The sequence below is a fragment of the Cyanistes caeruleus genome, unplaced genomic scaffold (genome assembly GCF_971803275.1).
Source record: "Cyanistes caeruleus unplaced genomic scaffold, bCyaCae1.hap1.1 HAP1_SCAFFOLD_76, whole genome shotgun sequence".
In the NCBI taxonomy this organism is placed as follows: Eukaryota; Metazoa; Chordata; class Aves; order Passeriformes; family Paridae; genus Cyanistes; species Cyanistes caeruleus.
In genome coordinates this window covers 508336-525944 of record NW_028255888.1, presented here as the reverse complement: position 1 = coordinate 525944, position 17609 = coordinate 508336, and the positions used below count along the sequence as shown (strand labels likewise).

The 17609-nt window shown below is 51.0% G+C and overlaps 3 protein-coding genes across 3 annotated transcripts in view; 1 reads left to right on the top strand and 2 right to left on the bottom strand.

The window, feature by feature from the left end:
* The window catches only part of LOC147646881 (uncharacterized), a 450805-nt gene that overhangs the window by 217310 nt on the left and 215886 nt on the right, over positions 1-17609 (bottom strand). The gene's annotated exons all lie outside the window — the stretch shown is intronic.
* LOC147646884 (uncharacterized) overlaps positions 1-17609 on the top strand; it is a 107458-nt gene that overhangs the window by 41756 nt on the left and 48093 nt on the right. The window lies entirely within an intron of this gene.
* On the bottom strand, positions 11672-17134 carry LOC147646888 (maestro heat-like repeat-containing protein family member 7). The gene is made up of 11 exons (XM_086872806.1): positions 15642-17134; positions 15172-15319; positions 14739-14926; positions 14512-14649; positions 13806-14230; positions 13437-13613; positions 13141-13293; positions 12883-12981; positions 12622-12724; positions 12284-12340; positions 11672-11993 (listed from the first exon to the last, which is right to left on the bottom strand). The coding sequence occupies exons 6-11, from the start codon at positions 13602-13604 to the stop codon at positions 11794-11796; spliced, it is 780 nt and encodes a 259-aa protein (XP_086728932.1). The 5' UTR covers positions 13605-13613; positions 13806-14230; positions 14512-14649; positions 14739-14926; positions 15172-15319; positions 15642-17134; the 3' UTR covers positions 11672-11793.

Below are 17609 nucleotides of genomic sequence, written 5' to 3'. Positions count from 1 at the left end.
CTGGGTTTTTCATGTACAGACTATCTACAAGCTGCAGGATTGGTTGAACAGGTGAAGGAGTTGTTAAAAGAGCAGTTGATAAAATGAGGAGATGGGAACCTGTCCTGGTGGAGAACCCATCTCCCAGATGTGTTCCATGCCCTTAACAATGGGCCCACTGGGGAAATGGAAAGCCCTGGGTGTGCAGGGCTGCACCCAATTTGCAAACACAACCATGGACAGTGAGACTTGGACTGCCTGGGAAATGGTTCTGGGTGTGATGGCCCCTGACAGGGCCACCCCAGAGGCTGCAGGGCTGGACCTTCATGCACTGGAATTAATTAGGAAAAAGCCAAAGCAAATGAAAGTTAACAATACAAGAACAGGAATTCAGATTCCTCCAGGATGCTTTGGTTTGGTAACTGCTCACTTGAGCTTGGCCTTGCAAAGTGTTGATGTCATGGGAGGAGGAATTGATGCAGATTATCAAGGAGAAATTAAAGTAAGTCTGTTAAACAATAATGAACAAGATTTTGTTTTCCAACCCCATGGCAGGATAGAACAGTTATTAATATTGCAGTTTTAAAAACAATTGTGAAAGAAGGAGATCCACCTCCAATCACCTCTGTTCATGGAGATCAAGAGTTTGGATCCAGCAGTCCTAATAATGGAGCCAGAGTGTGGGTCCAGAGGCCAAATGGGCCTCCAGAGGCAGCTGAAGGAACAGCTCTGGGGAAAGACAACACTGGTTGAATCCTGAAACCTGACCATGAAGAATGGGAATATATCCCTGCAGCCAAGCGTTCTCTGCCACAACAAGTCAATATTGTTTTACAGATGCTGCCAGACCAAATCTCCCTGTTTGCCCCAGCGACCCCTTTGGAAAATGCTCTGATGCACGGGGCTCCATGTGAAGGCTGATGTGACACTGAGGGACTTCCACACCAATTCCAGCCAGGAGCTGGAAATTGGGATCCTCTCCCCTTTGGCTGGAGAAGTGCCAGGTCCCAGTCCCTGACGGGCACCCAGGCTCCTGGCTGGAATTGGTGTGGAAGTCCCTCAGTGTCACATCAACCTTCACATGGAGCCCCGTGGATCAGAGCATTTTCCAAAGGGGTCGTTGGGCCAAACAGGGAGATTTGGTCTGGCAGCATCTGTAAAACAATATCCCATAACATCAGCTTGTTGTGTCAGAGAACGCTTGGCTGCAGGGATATATTCCCATTCTTCATGGTCAGGTTTCAGGATTCAACCAGTGTTGTCTTTCCCCAGAGCTGTTCCTTCAGCTGCCTCTGGAGGCCCATTTGGCCTCTGGACCCACACTCTGGCTCCATTATTAGGACTGCTGGATCCAAACTCTTGATCTCCATGAACAGAGGTGATTGGAGGTGGATCTCCTTCTTTCACAATTGTTTTTAAAACTGCAATATTAATAACTGTTCTATCCTGCCATGGGGTTGGAAAACAAAATCTTGTTCATTATTGTTTAACAGACTTACTTTAATTTCTCCTTGATAATCTGCATCAATTCCTCCTCCCATGACATCAACACTTTGCAAGGCCAAGCTCAAGTGAGCAGTTACCAAACCAAAGCATCCTGGAGGAATCTGAATTCCTGTTCTTGTATTGTTAACTTTCATTTGCTTTGGCTTTTTCCTAATTAATTCCAGTGCATGAAGGTCCAGCCCTGCAGCCTCTGGGGTGGCCCTGTCAGGGGCCATCACACCCAGAACCATTTCCCAGGCAGTCCAAGTCTCACTGTCCATGGTTGTGTTTGCAAATTGGGTGCAGCCCTGCACACCCAGGGGTTTCCATTTCCCCAGTGGGCCCATTGTTAAGGGCATGGAACACATCTGGGAGATGGGTTCTCCACCAGGACAGGTTCCCATCTCCTCATTTTATCAACTGCTCCCTTAACAACTCCTTCACCTGTTCAACCAATCCTGCAGCTTGTAGAGAGTCTGGTACATGAAAAACCCAGCAGTCTTAATCAGTGTGTTTTTCACAGGAACAGACAAAGCATTCTGCATCATAGTATCACCAAACCCTATAAAAACAGCCAATTTCACCCCTTCCTCCTTTATTCCGTGTATACAATTCACAAAGTTTACCACTGACATTTGGGTCTTTGCCAGTCCTTTTTTGTAGGGTGCTTAGTGTTACAGTGAGCAGCCAAAACTCACAAATCAGTACTGTTGACATTATTTCACATTATCAATTTTTAATTATGTATATAAATATATATTATTGTGTTATATTATTATCATCATTATCATCATTATCATTATCATCATTATTATCATTATTATAATCATTATCATCATTGTTCTTGTTGTTGTTGTTTCACTTGCACAAACAAATCTGAGCTCAAGACTATAACCTTCTTCTGTCACTCCACATGGGAGTGTTCCAAAAACAATTGTTCCTTCTGTTGGTGCTTTTTCCTATTTGCTGTTAACAAAATCCATCCTACTCTTCCCAAACCCCCAAATTCTTTTCCTTTTTCCACATGCAATTTTTGGATTCATTTTAAGGCTGATTTACTAAAATATGGATATGATCTGGTATCAATATCCAACTGAGACACACAAAGACTCTTTAACTGTTTTAGGATTAAAAAGTGTATGTTTATTCACAGCACTAGGCTGATGTGTCAGGTCACCCCTTAATACACACAGCCCGGAGCACAGGTGAATACAGGCTTTTTATTTACAGAAGTATTGAATACAAATACATATTCATGACCCAGTTCCCACCAACTTTTCACTTCCTATGCTACTTTGGAAAAAAGCAGTTAAGCATGATCCTTGAAATGGGTCAGTGGTCTTTTTCTGAGGAGGGGTCACAGAAGGGAGGAAGGGATATGGCTCTTCCTCCTTCTGCCCTTTCTACCTTTTCAATGCAAAGTGACAAATGGAGCCTTGGCTGGGCTCCTTGTTTCATATCTTCAATGAGTTTCTGATTTGCAACTGTCTTATGTTCTTGAAGTTCTTTACCAGATACTTTATTTCTCACTATAAGCCCAACTGAACAAGCATAACATCGACAATTAGTTATTAGCCAATGCTTTACCTCTATTTTAGCAAGGCCTCTCTATCTACCTTTAATTTTAGCAAGGCCCATCTATTTATTTTAATTAGAGTTTATCACTCTGAAAACTCAGCTTCTGAGTTTGCTAACATAGTTTTCTAAGTACTTTCCCAGGACAGTAACTGTAAGCATAGATATGTGTACATTCTTTCTGTTACACATCTTGTGATGGGCATCTCTCATGGCCAGTGCAGTGGGAAAGTGTTATCCTGACCATCCAATCCGTGGCCATGGTCAGAAGCCTATAAATCCTGGGAGGGAAAATAAACTCTCTCTTCTTTTCACCACACCTCGACCTGTGTCCGTGTGATCTATTCATCTTCAGCGGCAACAGACAGATGGTATTCCATTTTTAATCCTGTGGGACAAACTGCATTACGGTTCAATTCCACCTGTCCAATCTGTACACATAAACCTTTTGAGAAAGTCTGGGGCTGCAATTGGATCCAGCCGCTTCCAGTCTCTTTGCTTAGAAGGGATTTGAAAGTCTAGGCATTCTGGAGGGTTTTGAGGATCCACGGTGGCTGTTGAGTGTCATTTCTCCACTTCATGACTCAGCAGGAGTTTCTCCAATAAAGAAATAAAGCTTTTGCCAGAAGCTCCCACTTTGCCCATGACAGGAAGCCGTGGGAGTGTCTGTAATATCCCGGCTCTTTGGCAGCCTGGGGACTCCTGGGATGTCACCGTGGAGCCTGCATGAGTGCCTGTGACAGAGCGGTGCCTTTGCAGCCCAAGGTCCCCTGGGATGTCACCATGGAATTACTGTGACTGTGTCTGACCACACGGCTCTTCAGCATCCCCAGAAACCCCTGGGAGGTCTCTCTGTAGCCCCTGACTGTGCCTGTGACATTGCAGCTCTTGAACAGCCTGGAGACTCTGGGAATGGCCCCATGGATCCCCTCTGAGGGTCTGTACCAAATCTGATCCTTGGTAGGCAGCCATCACCAGGACCTGTTGCTCTGGTCTCTTTCCATGGCTACCATTACAGCCCCCTGTTGCTATGATTTATTTCTATGGCAACCATCACTGTCCCCTGTGACTATGGTCTGTTTCCATGGAAATGACCACTGCCTCCTGTTGCTATGGTCTGTTTCCATGGCAACCATTGCAGCCCCCTGTAGCTATGGTCTGTTTCCATGGCAACCATCACAGTCCCCTGTTGCTATGGTCAGTCCCTTGGCAGCTCCATGAAGACCCCATGCCTCAGTTGTTGCCGTGGACACCAGCTCAGGCCTGGAGCCAGACCCCATTGCCATGGCAACCATTTGCAGTCCCATCCCCAGGCTCATGGGATCACAGAGCCACAGAATTGGCTGAGCTGGGAGGGACCCATGGGGATCCTCCAGTCCAACTGCTGGCCCTGCACAGGACACCCCAACAATCCCAGCCTGGGCCTGGCAGCACTGGCCAAGTGCTGCTGGAGCTCAGACAGCCCTGGAGCTGGGAGCCCTCCCTGAGGAGCCTGTTCAGTGCCCCAGCAGCCTCGGGGGAAAAACCTTTTCCTCACATCCAGCCTAAACCTGCCTGGCTCAGTGCCAGCTGCTCCCTCCACTCCTGTCCCTGGCCACCAGAGGGAAGAGGTTCCTGCAGCCCCCAGCCAGGGACCCGCTCCCAAGGCTGCTGCCACAGCAACCAGGCCTGGCACCAGCTGGGATGCTCGGTTTCCACAGGCTGGGCTTCAGGAATGGGATTCCCCAATTTCCTGCTCCAGCTAAAACTGCACTGCCACTCGCTTCCATCCCAACTCCTGTGGAAAGCACAAAAGGCAAAGATCCCGGGTTGGGATAAGAACAATTTGCTGGGAACAGCAACCAGATAAGGAACAAACAGGAACAGAAACAATTTTGGTAACAGGAGGGATAAGACAAACTATTTACAGGGAAAACTACAACACCAGCAACTGGCTCTTCCTGGCCACGTATTTTCTCCTGCCTGGAAGAGAGAGAGCGAGTCCTTTTCCTGCCCCTGGCAATGATCTGAGATGGGATTGAATCTAATGACAGGGCCATGGCCAGACCCTCACATTCCACAATGCAAAATCATGATATTGCCATGGGCAGGAAGAGGTACAGGTGTGGATCACAGGGAACATGGATCACCGGGTGTCTTCCCAGTGTGGTTCCTCCAAGGGGGGATGAAGCTGGAGCAGTGCACAAAGCTGTTCCTGCACTTGGGGCATTTGCAGGGCTTTCCTTAGTGGTGCCTCCATTGGGGTTTGGTCAAGTGAGAGCTGTCTGAGAAGCTCTTCCCACACTCAGGACACATGTAGGGCCTCTCCCCTGTGTGGATCATCTGGTGGATGGTCATTTGGGACCTCCAGCTGAAGCTGTTCCCACATTCCCCACACTTGTAGGGCCTCTCCCCAGTGTGGATGTGCCGGTGGGTGATGAGGGTGGATTTGTCCTTGAAGCCCTTCCCTCAGTCGGGGCAGCGGAAGGGCCCCTCCTCTGTGTGAATCCATTGGTGCTGGAGGAGATCTGAACCGCTTTGGAACCTCTTCCCACACTGGGGACACTCGTAGGGCCTCTCCCCAGTGTGGATGCGCTGGTGGATGATGAGATTGGATTTGCAGCTGAAGCCCTTCCCATATTCCCTACACTCATAGGGCCATTCCCCAGTGTGGATCATCTGGTGGCAAATCAGGCTCTTGCTCTGGCTGAAGCTCTTGCCACATTCCAAGCACTCATAGGGCTTCTCCCCATCCTGAAGCTGCTCATGGACCACCAGCTCAGAGCCCCGGCTGGATCTCTGGCTGCCATCCTGTCAGAGGGTGGGTCTTTCCTCCTTAGAGGAAAAGGGGTTTGGAGCCCCTCCTCTTGCAGGATCTCCAGGGCTTTTTCTTGCACTCTGGAGCCACTCAAAACAGCCTCTTCTATGAGGTTCTGCTGTGGGGATTTGTCCTCTCTGGTCTCCATCCTCAGCTCCTTGTCTGGGGGAGGAAGGACAAGGAGAGGATGGGATTTGCCTCCGTGCCAGAGGGAAGGGGAAGGAGATCCCCCCAGTGCATCCCCAGCAGGACAGCATCAGCAGCGGGGTTTTCCTGCAGCTGGGGGCCAGGCTGGGCTGGGAGATGGAGCAGGAGAGAGGGGGAAAAGGGCACTGACTTCCTCCTCACCTGCCCGGGTGTCCTGGGGCATCTTCCTCTTCCTTGCAGCCTCCTCCTCAATCTGAACAAGGTTTGGGAATGAGAAATTCTGGTTTGTGAGAAAACAAGGAACGAACACATTGAATGAGCCCAACAGGATATTTAGGAATGCCTCAAACCATCAGTAAATGCTGCCCTGCTCTGCGGGCTCAGGGCAGAAGAAGGAGCCCCAGGGCTGCCGACACAGCCGCAGCAGGAAGGGCACGGGGCCTTGCACAGAAGCTGGCACAGCCTTCTTGGGACACATCCTGTCTGGTGACCATCCTAAACCCACACAGGCTGTGACACAGACATGGAACGTGTGGGCCAGGGCACAAATGCTGCTCTGAGCCCTGGGGCCCAGCGAGCACTGAAATCAGCAGATGTGGCAGAGTCCCCTCTGAAGCAGACCTGCCACCCCCCGAGCCCTGGCAGTGCTGGTGCCCTTCTTCTGCCCCAGAGACCTGTGCCCCTGGGGGGCTTCTGTGCCAGAGGGCAGCCAAAGCCCAAGTGCATTGGGGGCTGGGCTCCTTCCTGCAGGGGCTGATGGCAGGAGCTCCTGGAGCAACTGCTGGCAACTCTGGGCATCTGTCAGATGATTTTGCTCCCTCCTGGAATGAATTTTTTCCATGGAAGGGATTGGCAGTAGCACCAGAACACCATCAATTTCTGAGTTTCCCAGGACAATTCAGTAGTACAGAGATACTGTTATGTTTCCTTCTGCTTTTCTGACTGTCTTCCTTGCATTCTGGGAAAAAAAAAAAGCAGCTTCGTCCTATCAATCCCATCCCATCCCATCCCATCCCATCCCATCCCATCCCATCCCATCCCATCCCATCCCATCCCATCCCATCCCATCCCATCCCAGGTGTTTTAAGGTTAAATTTGATGGTCGAGGTTGGACTTGAATTCCAAGATGGTTTATGTGGTCAAATGTTTGATTTGAAAGTCAAAAGTTGGATTTGAAGCTCAGGGGCTGGATTTGCTGGGCAACGCTGGGAAATCATAGAATAACGGCATTCCAGGCATTGAGAATTTGGAATCCTCCAGCTCCCCTCACAGATTCCTGTGGAATAATGGCATTCTGGGTATCAAGAATTTAAAAAGTTTCCAGCCCTCCTTCCCAATTCCCACCAAAAAGATAGAATTACAGAATTCTGGAAATTGAGAATTTGGAATCCTTTATATGCACTGTTAGATTCCCACCAAATTCCCATGGAATAACAGCATTCCAGGCATCATGAATTAGAAATCTTCCTGTTCCCTTCCCATATTCCCATGAAATAATGGCATTCCAGGCATCAGGATTTTTGACTCCTCCACCTCCCCTCTCAAATTCCCATGGAATAATGGCATTCTGGGTGTCAGGAATTAAGAATTCTCCTGCTTCCCTCCTGAAATTCCCATGGAATAACAGCATTACACACATTGGGAATTTGGAATCCTCCATTTCCACTCCCAAATTCCTATGGATTAACAGCATGCCAAGCTTCAGGAATTTCAAATCTTCCATCCCCCCTCCCAAATTCCCATAGAATAACGGCAATCCGAGCATCAGGAAATTTGAATCTTCCCGTTCCGTTTCCAAATTCCCACCCAATTCCTATGGAATAACGGCATTCCAAGTACTGGCCATTTGCAATCCTCCAGTTCTGCACCTACATTCTCTTGGAATGATGGCATTCTAGACATCAGGAATTTCAAATCCTTTATTTCCCCTCCCAAATTCCCACAAAATTCTCATGGAATAGCACCATTCCAAGAATTGGCAATTTGAGGTCCTCCAGCTCTCCTCCCAAATTCCTGTGTGTAACTTTTCTATAAATATCCTTTTTCTGTTTCTGTTTCTGTTTCTGCTGCATCTCTTCTGTATTTTTCTTTTTATTCTTGGATTTCTCAGCCTCCTTTGGACTGAATTCTTTTGGGATCCTCCCTCGTGGGGAGCCCTGCTTATCTCAGTTCTTATGATTTGAAGAAAACTCCCAAGCTCATTAGAATCTTGTTTCTTGTGTTTATTAAAAGGTCATCAGAAAACTTAACAGGTCTCTCCAGGCTGGCTACACAAGGTTAATCTTTGCAATATGGTACATTTCTTTCTTCTGATGGTACAAACAAGGCCTTGTGGCACACTTCGTGTCTGATGCACAAAATGACCCCGAAATACGCAGTTCTTTTATCTTTATACCTATTTTTACCCAGTTAACAGTAGACACATATATTATTTTTCTTAATGACCCAATGACCCATCACCTCTGTGATGCACTGCGGCATTCTCTGTCCAATCACTTACTACTACCCAAAAACCTCTAGGAGAAGAAGATGAAGAAGAAAGAAGAAGGGACAAGAGACAACACCCTAAATCCTCCATCTTGTCTCTTGTTCTCTAAACTTACTTTTTCACCCAGTGATTTAAAAGAACTTTCTAATCTACACACTTACACTTTTAGCTTTTTCCATCTAACTTCAACATTAGTTTTCATGTATCACTATGAAAACATGCTCATGAATTTCATGTTATATGAAATTCAGTGTTTTTCTGGATCTTATAACTAAGTATCAGAAACAAGGGCACACACTCTGTATTCCAGACTTCAACACTGTGGAATAACAGCATTCCAGGCTTTGGGAATTTCAGATCCTCCAGCTCCCCTTCCTAATTTCTAGGGAATAACACATTCTGGGCATTGGGAATTTCAAATCTTCCAGCTGCTGAAACAAATTTCAATGGAATAAAAGCATTCCGGGCATCAGGAATATGAAAAATGGTACAACTACAGTGAAAAAATGGTCATGTACATGACGGTATCAAAAACTACAGGTGGGAAGGAAAACTGGGAATGGCTCCAGCAGCTGTGGAATCTCTGCCAAGCTCAACATCGTGTCCAGACAACTCTACAAGTCCGGAAAGCACCAAGCACCATGGAAAAATCAAGGCACTCTGTCACACACTAGAAACAGTGTAACTGAATTTTTTGTTTAGTTTTTATATTTTCAAGAGATTTTTCCTTTATTTTAATCTTTTTTATTTCTTTTTTCCCCTTATCTCTTTATCCCTCTATTTTTTTAATTTTCAATGAGGAAAACTGCTGACAACTCAAAGGAATAAAAATTAAAAATCAAAAAAAGCAAAGCAGTTTTCTTCTCCAGAATAATACATGAGAAAATAAGGTCTTTTAAATAGCAAAATAAAGTTGCAAACTTTTAGTCCCCAAAAAACTACAAAGAATAAATATTCAGAATACGGACAATTGTGATTATGATTATTTCTTCTATTGCTCTTTTTGTGGGATTTTTTTTTTATTTTATTTGTAGTCTAAAAGGATTGCTCCTGTGAAAAAGAAGCCAAATTTAAAATTTTAATTTACATTTTTTCTCTTTTTCTTAAACCTCCCCAGGGCTTCATATAATTCTATTTTATAGCAAAAAGAACATTAGCCAAACAAAGCTTTAAAAGAAATAGCCAGACACTGATACATGGTAAAATGCTGATCTTTTTATATTTTTTTTCCCATTTTTTATCAGTGTTTTTTCTTCTTTTCACTGCAATAGCATCACAAGTAAGGAGAAAGAAAAAAGGCCACAGTCCATCATCATTTTCATCATTTTACAGAAGTTTCGAAAAACTTTTGGGAATGAGGATGGGCAAAATCAGAACTACAAGAACAGGAGGCAACTGCAAGTCCCATCAGAAAGGAAAAGTGGGATTTTCTTGGAAAAAAAAATCCAATAACATTGATAAACACCAAAAAATTTCCCAAATAAAATGAAAAGTTTGGGCCCTCCCAGGCCTTGGTAACCTGTTGTGTTGGAATTTCTCCTATTCCACCTCCAAGTTATTCTTTTCTCTCGCACTGTATTAGGAATGGCGAGGAGTACGACACTGACTCCCTTAGCTGCATTGTCCAAGAGAGCAAAGTTTATTATTCTTAATCTTCTTTTATACACATGGTTGAGAAGGTCTGAGAGGTAAAATTCCCATTGCTCATTAAAGGTACACATCACCTTCATTGCTTAAGTGGAACACCAGCCCTCGACTAAACAACACCTGCCAATTGGTGTCCTTTAACAAGGACTGTTGGGATTCCTTCTTATGCTTTCCCAGGCCAGAGAGAGAAGCCTGTGTGACTTAGTTTCACACAGGCTCTGTGCTCCCTGCCTGCTTTCAGCATCCATACACATCCAGTGCATTTGGTTGGAATGTTATCCTTTTTATCCCTTCTTAAAAATTCTTCTTTTCCCAGTTCCTTTGTGCTTGTTTCCACGACAATTTCCTCATTCCCTGCACTATTCGGTATTTTTCCAGATCCAGATTGTGTCCTGCCCTCCCCCCCTCCCCCCCCGCTCCTCCCAGACCCCTGAAATCACACAAAAAAAATCCCCACAAATCTCAGCAGACTGAATCAGCACAACTTGTATCAGCACCATCACTAGAGTGTTCCTAGACAAACAGGCAGATTATTTGGGATGAGCATCCACTATCACCATCAGCAGATCCATGAATTCCTGCAATGTGGAGCTGGAAAAAACTGCTAAAATTGTGATTTTGCCATTTTGGGAGTGTTTTGGAGCCCAGGTTTATTCCCATGGGAAATAAAATCCTTCCTGGTTTGAACCAATCCATTTGGAAGGCTGCACACGGCTCACCTGGACTGGGAACAACTGGGGAAAAAATGGGAAAATCATGGATTACAAACATGATAGCCCCATCCCTCTGGAATGCTGCACATGGCTAACCTGGGCTGGGAAAAAGCAGAAAAATCTTGGATCACACACCTGAGGGAGGGGTCTGTTAATCCTGGCTCATCCCACAAACTTCCATTCCTCAATCAGGGAAGGATGGATTAGGGAAATCCCCTGTCCAGGAGGACCAATCGCACCTCCCAAAAAAACATTTCCTTCTTTTTCCAATTCCAGGAACCAAATTCCTGGATTATTTCCCATCAGGAAATGGGGTTAATTATAGACCAGATTTTATTCCCAGCATTCCGGTCTTAAGAACTCCAGCCATTCTGCTGATTTCTATCCCAGGTGTGATTCAGAGGGTTGGGATCTCCTGGAAAAGGGGATTGATGGATTCTTCCTTGAAATACCAAGGGCTCTGGTCCTGGCACATCCTGCCATTCTCACCCCTCTCAGATAAACCTGCTCCAGTTAGGAGCTCCAGGGAAGCACCAGAGCAGCCGGCTGTCAGGAACAAGGCAAATCAAGCCTGGGGGCTGCTCATGGAGCTGGAGCAAGATGCACCTGGGAGCCCTCAGCAATCCAGCCAGCACCACACGGGCAGGAGGACACAGACGGCGCTGCCAGGCTGGGACAGGACTTGTGGCTTCAGCACAACCACCAAAGGCCAAGGGCCTTCTGGCCATTTTCCCTGCACCACTGCATACCTGGGCAGCTTGCTGAGCACAAGCACCCTCTTCCCCCTCTTCCCCTATGCCCTGCAGACCCTGGGCAGCAAAAGAACAGTCTTGCAGTCTGTTTCTTAGAACATATCCTATATTTAAACACTACAGAAAACTGAAAACATGAAAAGGACAGACTGGAAATAAATGGAAAATGCCTGCTGGTTCAGGCGGCCACAGCAGACAGAGGCTCCCAGGTCACGTCTCAGTGGAGCTCCAGCAGCACAGCCAGGCACAGCCCCATGGACGAGGCCGTGACCTCCATGCCCTGTGGAGCTGATCTCTCAGCCTCACGAACACGGACACCGGGGCACGGTCTCCTGCCCTGAGAAGGTCCAGGGTTTCACTGGCCAGGCTTCCCTCCTCAAGGCTGATGTCACCTGCCATGGCTTCAAGGGCTGGAAGAGAGAGCAACAGAGCCACGGTCAGATCCCAGACCTGCGGTGACCCAACGAGAGCCCCCTGCCAGGGCCATCCCAGCCGGCTCTTGCCATGGCCAGCAGGGAGCATGGACCAAGGGGATCAGCCCGAAGCTGCTGGCCACGAATGCCCCACGTACCCCTGAAATCTCGGTGTGCTCTGCCCACGCCGCCCCTCATCCGCACAGGGAGCAGAGCCTCCCGCAGCCGGGCCAGGGCTTGCAGCTCCCCCCGCCAGCCGCCGCTGTCAGCCCGCTGCCCTCACTCACCTTCGGAGATGAGCTGCAGCTCTGCCTGCTGCCCCCTCAGGAGCCGCCCGGCCATCCCTGGGAACACAGAGCCTGTCAGGGCCCCAGCGGCACAGCTCCCTGCCAGCGGCGCTGCCAGCCCTGGGGCCACACGCCCTCCTGGCCCGGCAGGGCTCACCCCGGGCCCTTGCCGCATCCTGACTCAGCCCAAGGGCACGGCTGCCAGAAGCCGGCAGCAGCCCCGAGGGCAGCCGGGGCTCCAGGGCGCCGGGCCCGGGTGCCGCTGCCGGGACAGCAGCCGCGGCTGGGGCCGAGCTGCGGCGGGGCGGGGAGGGAGCCGAGCCAGGTTCGTGGCTCACCGATGAACCTGATGGCCGCCGCTCGCAGGGACTCCTGTGGGCTCTGCAGGTACGGCAGGGCCCGGCGCAGGTGCTCGGCCGCTCGGCTCCTGTCCTGTGCCAGCTGCAGAGAGCGGCAGGAGGGAAGGGTTGGCGCCGGCTGTGCCCCAGCCCCGGCCTCCCGTGCCCGCCCAGCCCTGAGGCCCGGCCAGCCCCACACACTGGGCACCAGGGGCAGGGGGCTTCTCCAGCCTGAGGCTGGGGCTTGCAGGCCACCCTTACCAGGATGTCGCCCAACATCCACAGGTTCTCCTGTTCCAGCTTCTGGAGATCCCTCCTCTTCAGGAACTTGGCTGCACAATGCAGCGTTTCCAGGGAGGCCTGGAGAGCAGCAGAGACCCAAAGTTGGCCCCACAGCCCAGGGCACAGGAGCCGCGTCCCTGTGCCAAGGCCTGGAGGAGGCAGCGGCCGGCAAGGCACCAGGGCAGGAGGCAGCCCAGCTCCCTCCCAGAGCAACACCAGCAGCCCACGAATCCTCACCTCTGCCACACGCTGGTTCTCATCATGGCAATGGAAGAACAGGGGCAGGAGGCTCTGGCGCACAGGCATCTCCAAAGGATTTCTTCCCCTTCCCAAAAAATCCACTGTAACTTGGAAGAGCCCTATAGAGAGCAGCTGGACCTGGCTATTCTCCTGTAAGAAAGGAAGGGTAAATGATGTTAGTTGATGTTAGCATTGTGTGCTCCAGGCTCACATTGGCACAGGCCTGAAAATCCACAGAGTACAAAGTGTCTGGGCAGCACTCAGTGCCCGTGGCTGAGGGCACAGAGCCTTACGTGGTCAAAGAGCGGCAGGAGCGCCTCAGCCAGCTGCAGGGCAATGGGGCTGGGTACCACAATGTATTTGTAGGTGAATATGAAGCTGAGTATGATGAGTGACATCCCAATTATGTCTGTATCCTTGTCCTGAAGTAGGTCCATGAGTGTTTCAGTCAGGCTCCACATTTTTTTTGCCTGTGTGGAACACAAGTGTGTGAAATCGCAGCTTGCTGCTGTGGCAGAACCCAGAGTGCAAAGGCCAGTCCCTAAGCACTGGGGCAGCTGAAGCGGGAGTCAGGAGAGCTGGGAGCAGCTGCCTCAGAGCTCCAAGCCCAGCCAAGCCCAAGTGACTGCATTCCCCAGCTTCAGCCACTGTCCCCTTCTCACCACGGAGGGATGGTCAATGAACTTGAGAAGGGCCCTGAGCGCCAGGTGATGCCTCTCCCTGCACTCGCTCTGCAGGCACCTTGAGGAGACCTGCACAACACTGTCACTGCATTCACTGGAGTCCAGGTACTCTGGGATCTGAAAGGCACAGGGCAGTGACAAGGAAGCCAGCCGGCAGAAGCCTGGAACCGCACAGGGCCGGGCCCAGGCAGCAGCACAGGGCACGGGCAGCGTCCCAGGCAGCTGCGGCTATGAGAGGGCAGAGAGCTGGCAGGCAGCTCAGGGAGGTAGTGCTGGCCATCAGGCTCACCTCCACAAGGAATGCCAGGGCGGGCAGATCCCAGCGTGGCTCTTGTGTGCTGAGCAGCCAGAGGAAGTGCAATGCAATTCTGGAACACAACCCTAGAGAAGCGTGGCACATCTCCCTGGCAGGGTAAAAATGGGACCAGGACCCTGAGCAAACCTCTGCCAGGGGACTCACTCCCATGGGCCTGGTCTTTCTCCCCAAGGATGTGAGTGGACATGGGCTCCTTGGGAGGCAGCTCCTTGTGGGATATTTCCTCTCCCAGAGGAAAGCCTTTTCCCAGTCTGCTTGACCATCCCTTGCTAACAAGGCCCTCTGGCCCACAAGCACGGGGACGGTATTGGGCCAGGTCCAGAGCCCAGGGCAGAAATGCCAGATGCAGTGGGGAGAAGGGGGTCTCACCTGGCCAGCAGACCCACGGCACAGTGGTGGGTGTCAGCACACAGCAGTGTGTCCCAGCCACACTTGCGTTCCATTGACAGCACCACTTCCTCATGGTGCATTTGGCAGAGGAGAGACTTGAGGGTCTGCACTGCAAACCTGTGTGCACAGCAAAGTCCAGGTCATGCTGGGAGCACTGGCTTCTGCCCTTGAGATGTGGCAGGGGCAGGAGGACTGGGATGGAGCACCTGTTGGGGCTGGTGGCAAAGCCGTGTTCTTCCTGGCATCTCTTCCAGAAGTTCCAGCCCTCCTCTGGCATCTGTTCTGTGCTGAAGAACACTTGGAGGAGCAGATGCACAAAGAGCTGGGGGAAATACACTGTTAAAGCTTCTGGCCAGCAGGGCACCTGGAGGATCTTCCACATCACCACAGTTGCCTGCAGGGGACAAAGCAGCCTGAGACAGCGCTCAGTGTCCAGGTGTCCGTGTAGCAGGGCCTGAGTGTGGCAGGGAGAGGCCGGGGAAGACGCAGGGAGAGAACCTGGCCTGGTGGCCTTGAAGCTGCCCCTAGGCCTGGTTTCAGCCCAGTGCCTGAGGCAGGGAGATGCAGTGGGGGAAGGAGGGTGCAGAGCTGCTGGAGAGGCAGCCTTGGGGTGAGTGCAGGCCAGTTCCAGAAACTCACAGCCAGGGCAAAGACACCCGTGGTCTTCCAATCCGAGGTGCACCTGCTGTACTCTGGCCAGTCCCCCAGCACATCCAGGAGTATCAGGAGTGCCCTCTGTGCAGTCCTGGGCGAGCACAAGATCCTCTTCCATATGGTCATTGCAGCTCTGCAGGGTCAGAGCTCCATGTCAGGCACAGGGTCTCAGACACATCCCCATGGCCTGGGTAGCAGCAGGGAGCTGAGCTGGCTGCCAGCTCTGCCTCTGCCCACTGCCCCTCAGCAGCAGCAGCAGCCAGGCAGCCCAGGCCTGTGGGGACAAGCTGCTGAGGGGCAGGGTGGCAGCACGGCAGCAGGCTCAGGGGCTGACATGCCAGGGCTGGGAAAGGGAGCAGCCAGAGGCCCCTCTCTGTTGGTGACACACCTGGGCCAGGTTGTACAGGGCAATGGGCTGGGGAGCCGTGAGCCCTCTGGACAGGTGGGCCCCATACCTGTCACACGTTGGGGCCACACGCAGGAGAGTAATGACCACATTGTCGGGCTGTGCCTCGGTGAGATCCAGCAGGGTCCTCTCCAGCCTGTGCTCAGCAGATTCATTGGTCATGAGCACCTGGTGGATGCACTTCACGATGGCGGGCACCTGGAGAAGGCGTGGGGAGAGTTGGAAAGCTGTCAGAGGGAGTCAGGAATGTCCCCAGCTTCCCCAGAGAAGTGCTTTCCTTCTCATCACACTGCAATGGCCTCCAAGGCTTAGAGTGAGCAGCAGGCATGGCTTGGGAGGCCAAGCAATTCCTGGAGGATCAAACCCTGGCCACAGGGTTTACTTGCTTTGGACTGCAAAGAGCCTTCTCCAAAATCCATTTCAGCATGGTAGCACTGGTGTCAGTGGTGTAGGCATCACAGTTTTCCATGGACACAGTGCCCATGATGCTGGTCTCTTCTTCCCAAATGCACTTGATGAATTTGCAAGTCAGGCAGGAGAAAGAAGGGCAGGAAGAGAGGGATATTGCATGGAGTGCTCCAAGCTCGGTGCTTGGCTGGGCAGTGCCAGCAGGCCCAGCCCAGGTGGGGATGGCTGCAGGTACTTGTGCTGTTCTGGAGATGAGGCCGTAGGCGGGGTCCTGCTCTTGAGTCTGGTCCATGGCTGCATCTGGCAAAGAGCAGCCAGAGCTGAGGGGCTACAGGAGAGGCCAGAGAACACAGCCCAGCCGTGCACTCCCCAGGCAAGGACAGCTCTGGGATGCCCCCGGTTAATGCAGCACAGCCTCTGCCAAGGCACAGCCTTGGCCCTTCTCTGGTCCTGTCCATGGGTGTGTCCCCAGAGGATGGGATGGGATGGGACAGGACCCAGCTGGATGCAGGGCCCAGCCTTGTGGCCCAGCTCTGCCACTCACCCTCCTGCAGCAGTTGGGACTGCTGCACCTCTTTAGTCATCTGTTCTGGGGAAGCTCCAGGGCCTCCTTCTTCCTCCTCCTCCACCCAGGCCAATTTGGGTGCTCTCAGGGCTCTCTGCTCCATGCCAGTGATTGGATATATGGCTACTTGCAGGAGCGATGCCTTGCAACAGCTTCACGTCAGCAAGTGCTGCAGTTGTGGCTGGAAGGCACCTGCAAGACTGAAGTCCTGGCAAGACCACAGGACAAGTCCTGCTCTTGGGCCTTGAGGCCTCGTGCCACAAGGACGGGAGGCTCCTCGTCAAGGACAGAGGTCTGGCCTCGAGGTCACGTGTAGGAATAACACTTCAGAAAAGCTCCGGGTCTGACAGAAACGAGTGTGCTGTGCAGGGGCTCCTCACAGCACCGCTCTGGTGTGTCCTGTCCTGTCGCATGCACCAAGCACTGTGGTGTGGCTGTGTCACCACCAGCTCCTATGTCACCACATGTCACATGGGCCCTTTGACACCCTGTCCTGTGCCATGCCATGGTGACCATGCTGCACCATGTCACAAAGGGCCCTTGCACACACGGCCACCTGCCCTCAGGCCACCCCCAGCCCACCCAAATTGGCCCAGGTGCAAGGAATCCCTCACTCCAAATGTCTAAGGCCACCTGACAGGATCTTTAAGAACAGCTCAAACCATCAGCAAACGCTGCCCTGCTCTGCAGGCTCAGGGCAGCAGAAGGAGCCCCAGGGCTGCCGACACAGCCGCAGCAGGAAGGGCACGGGGCCTTGCACAGAAGCTGGCACGGCCTCCTTGGGACACGTCCTGTCTGGTGACCATCCTAAACCCGCACAGGCTGTGACACAGGCAGATGTGGGGAATGCAGGCATAGAAAGCTTTCAAGGCCTTGAGCATACAGGCTCCGAGATAGAGATGGATGCAAAGTTTGACCTGAGACCTTGGAGAAGGCTTGAAGCTTTAGAACTATAAAGTTGCACAGACTTGAAGTAAGTATAGAAGTTTGTAGTTTCAGCAGAAATACGCCTCATGTAAGTGAATAAATATGTTAAGCAAGCAT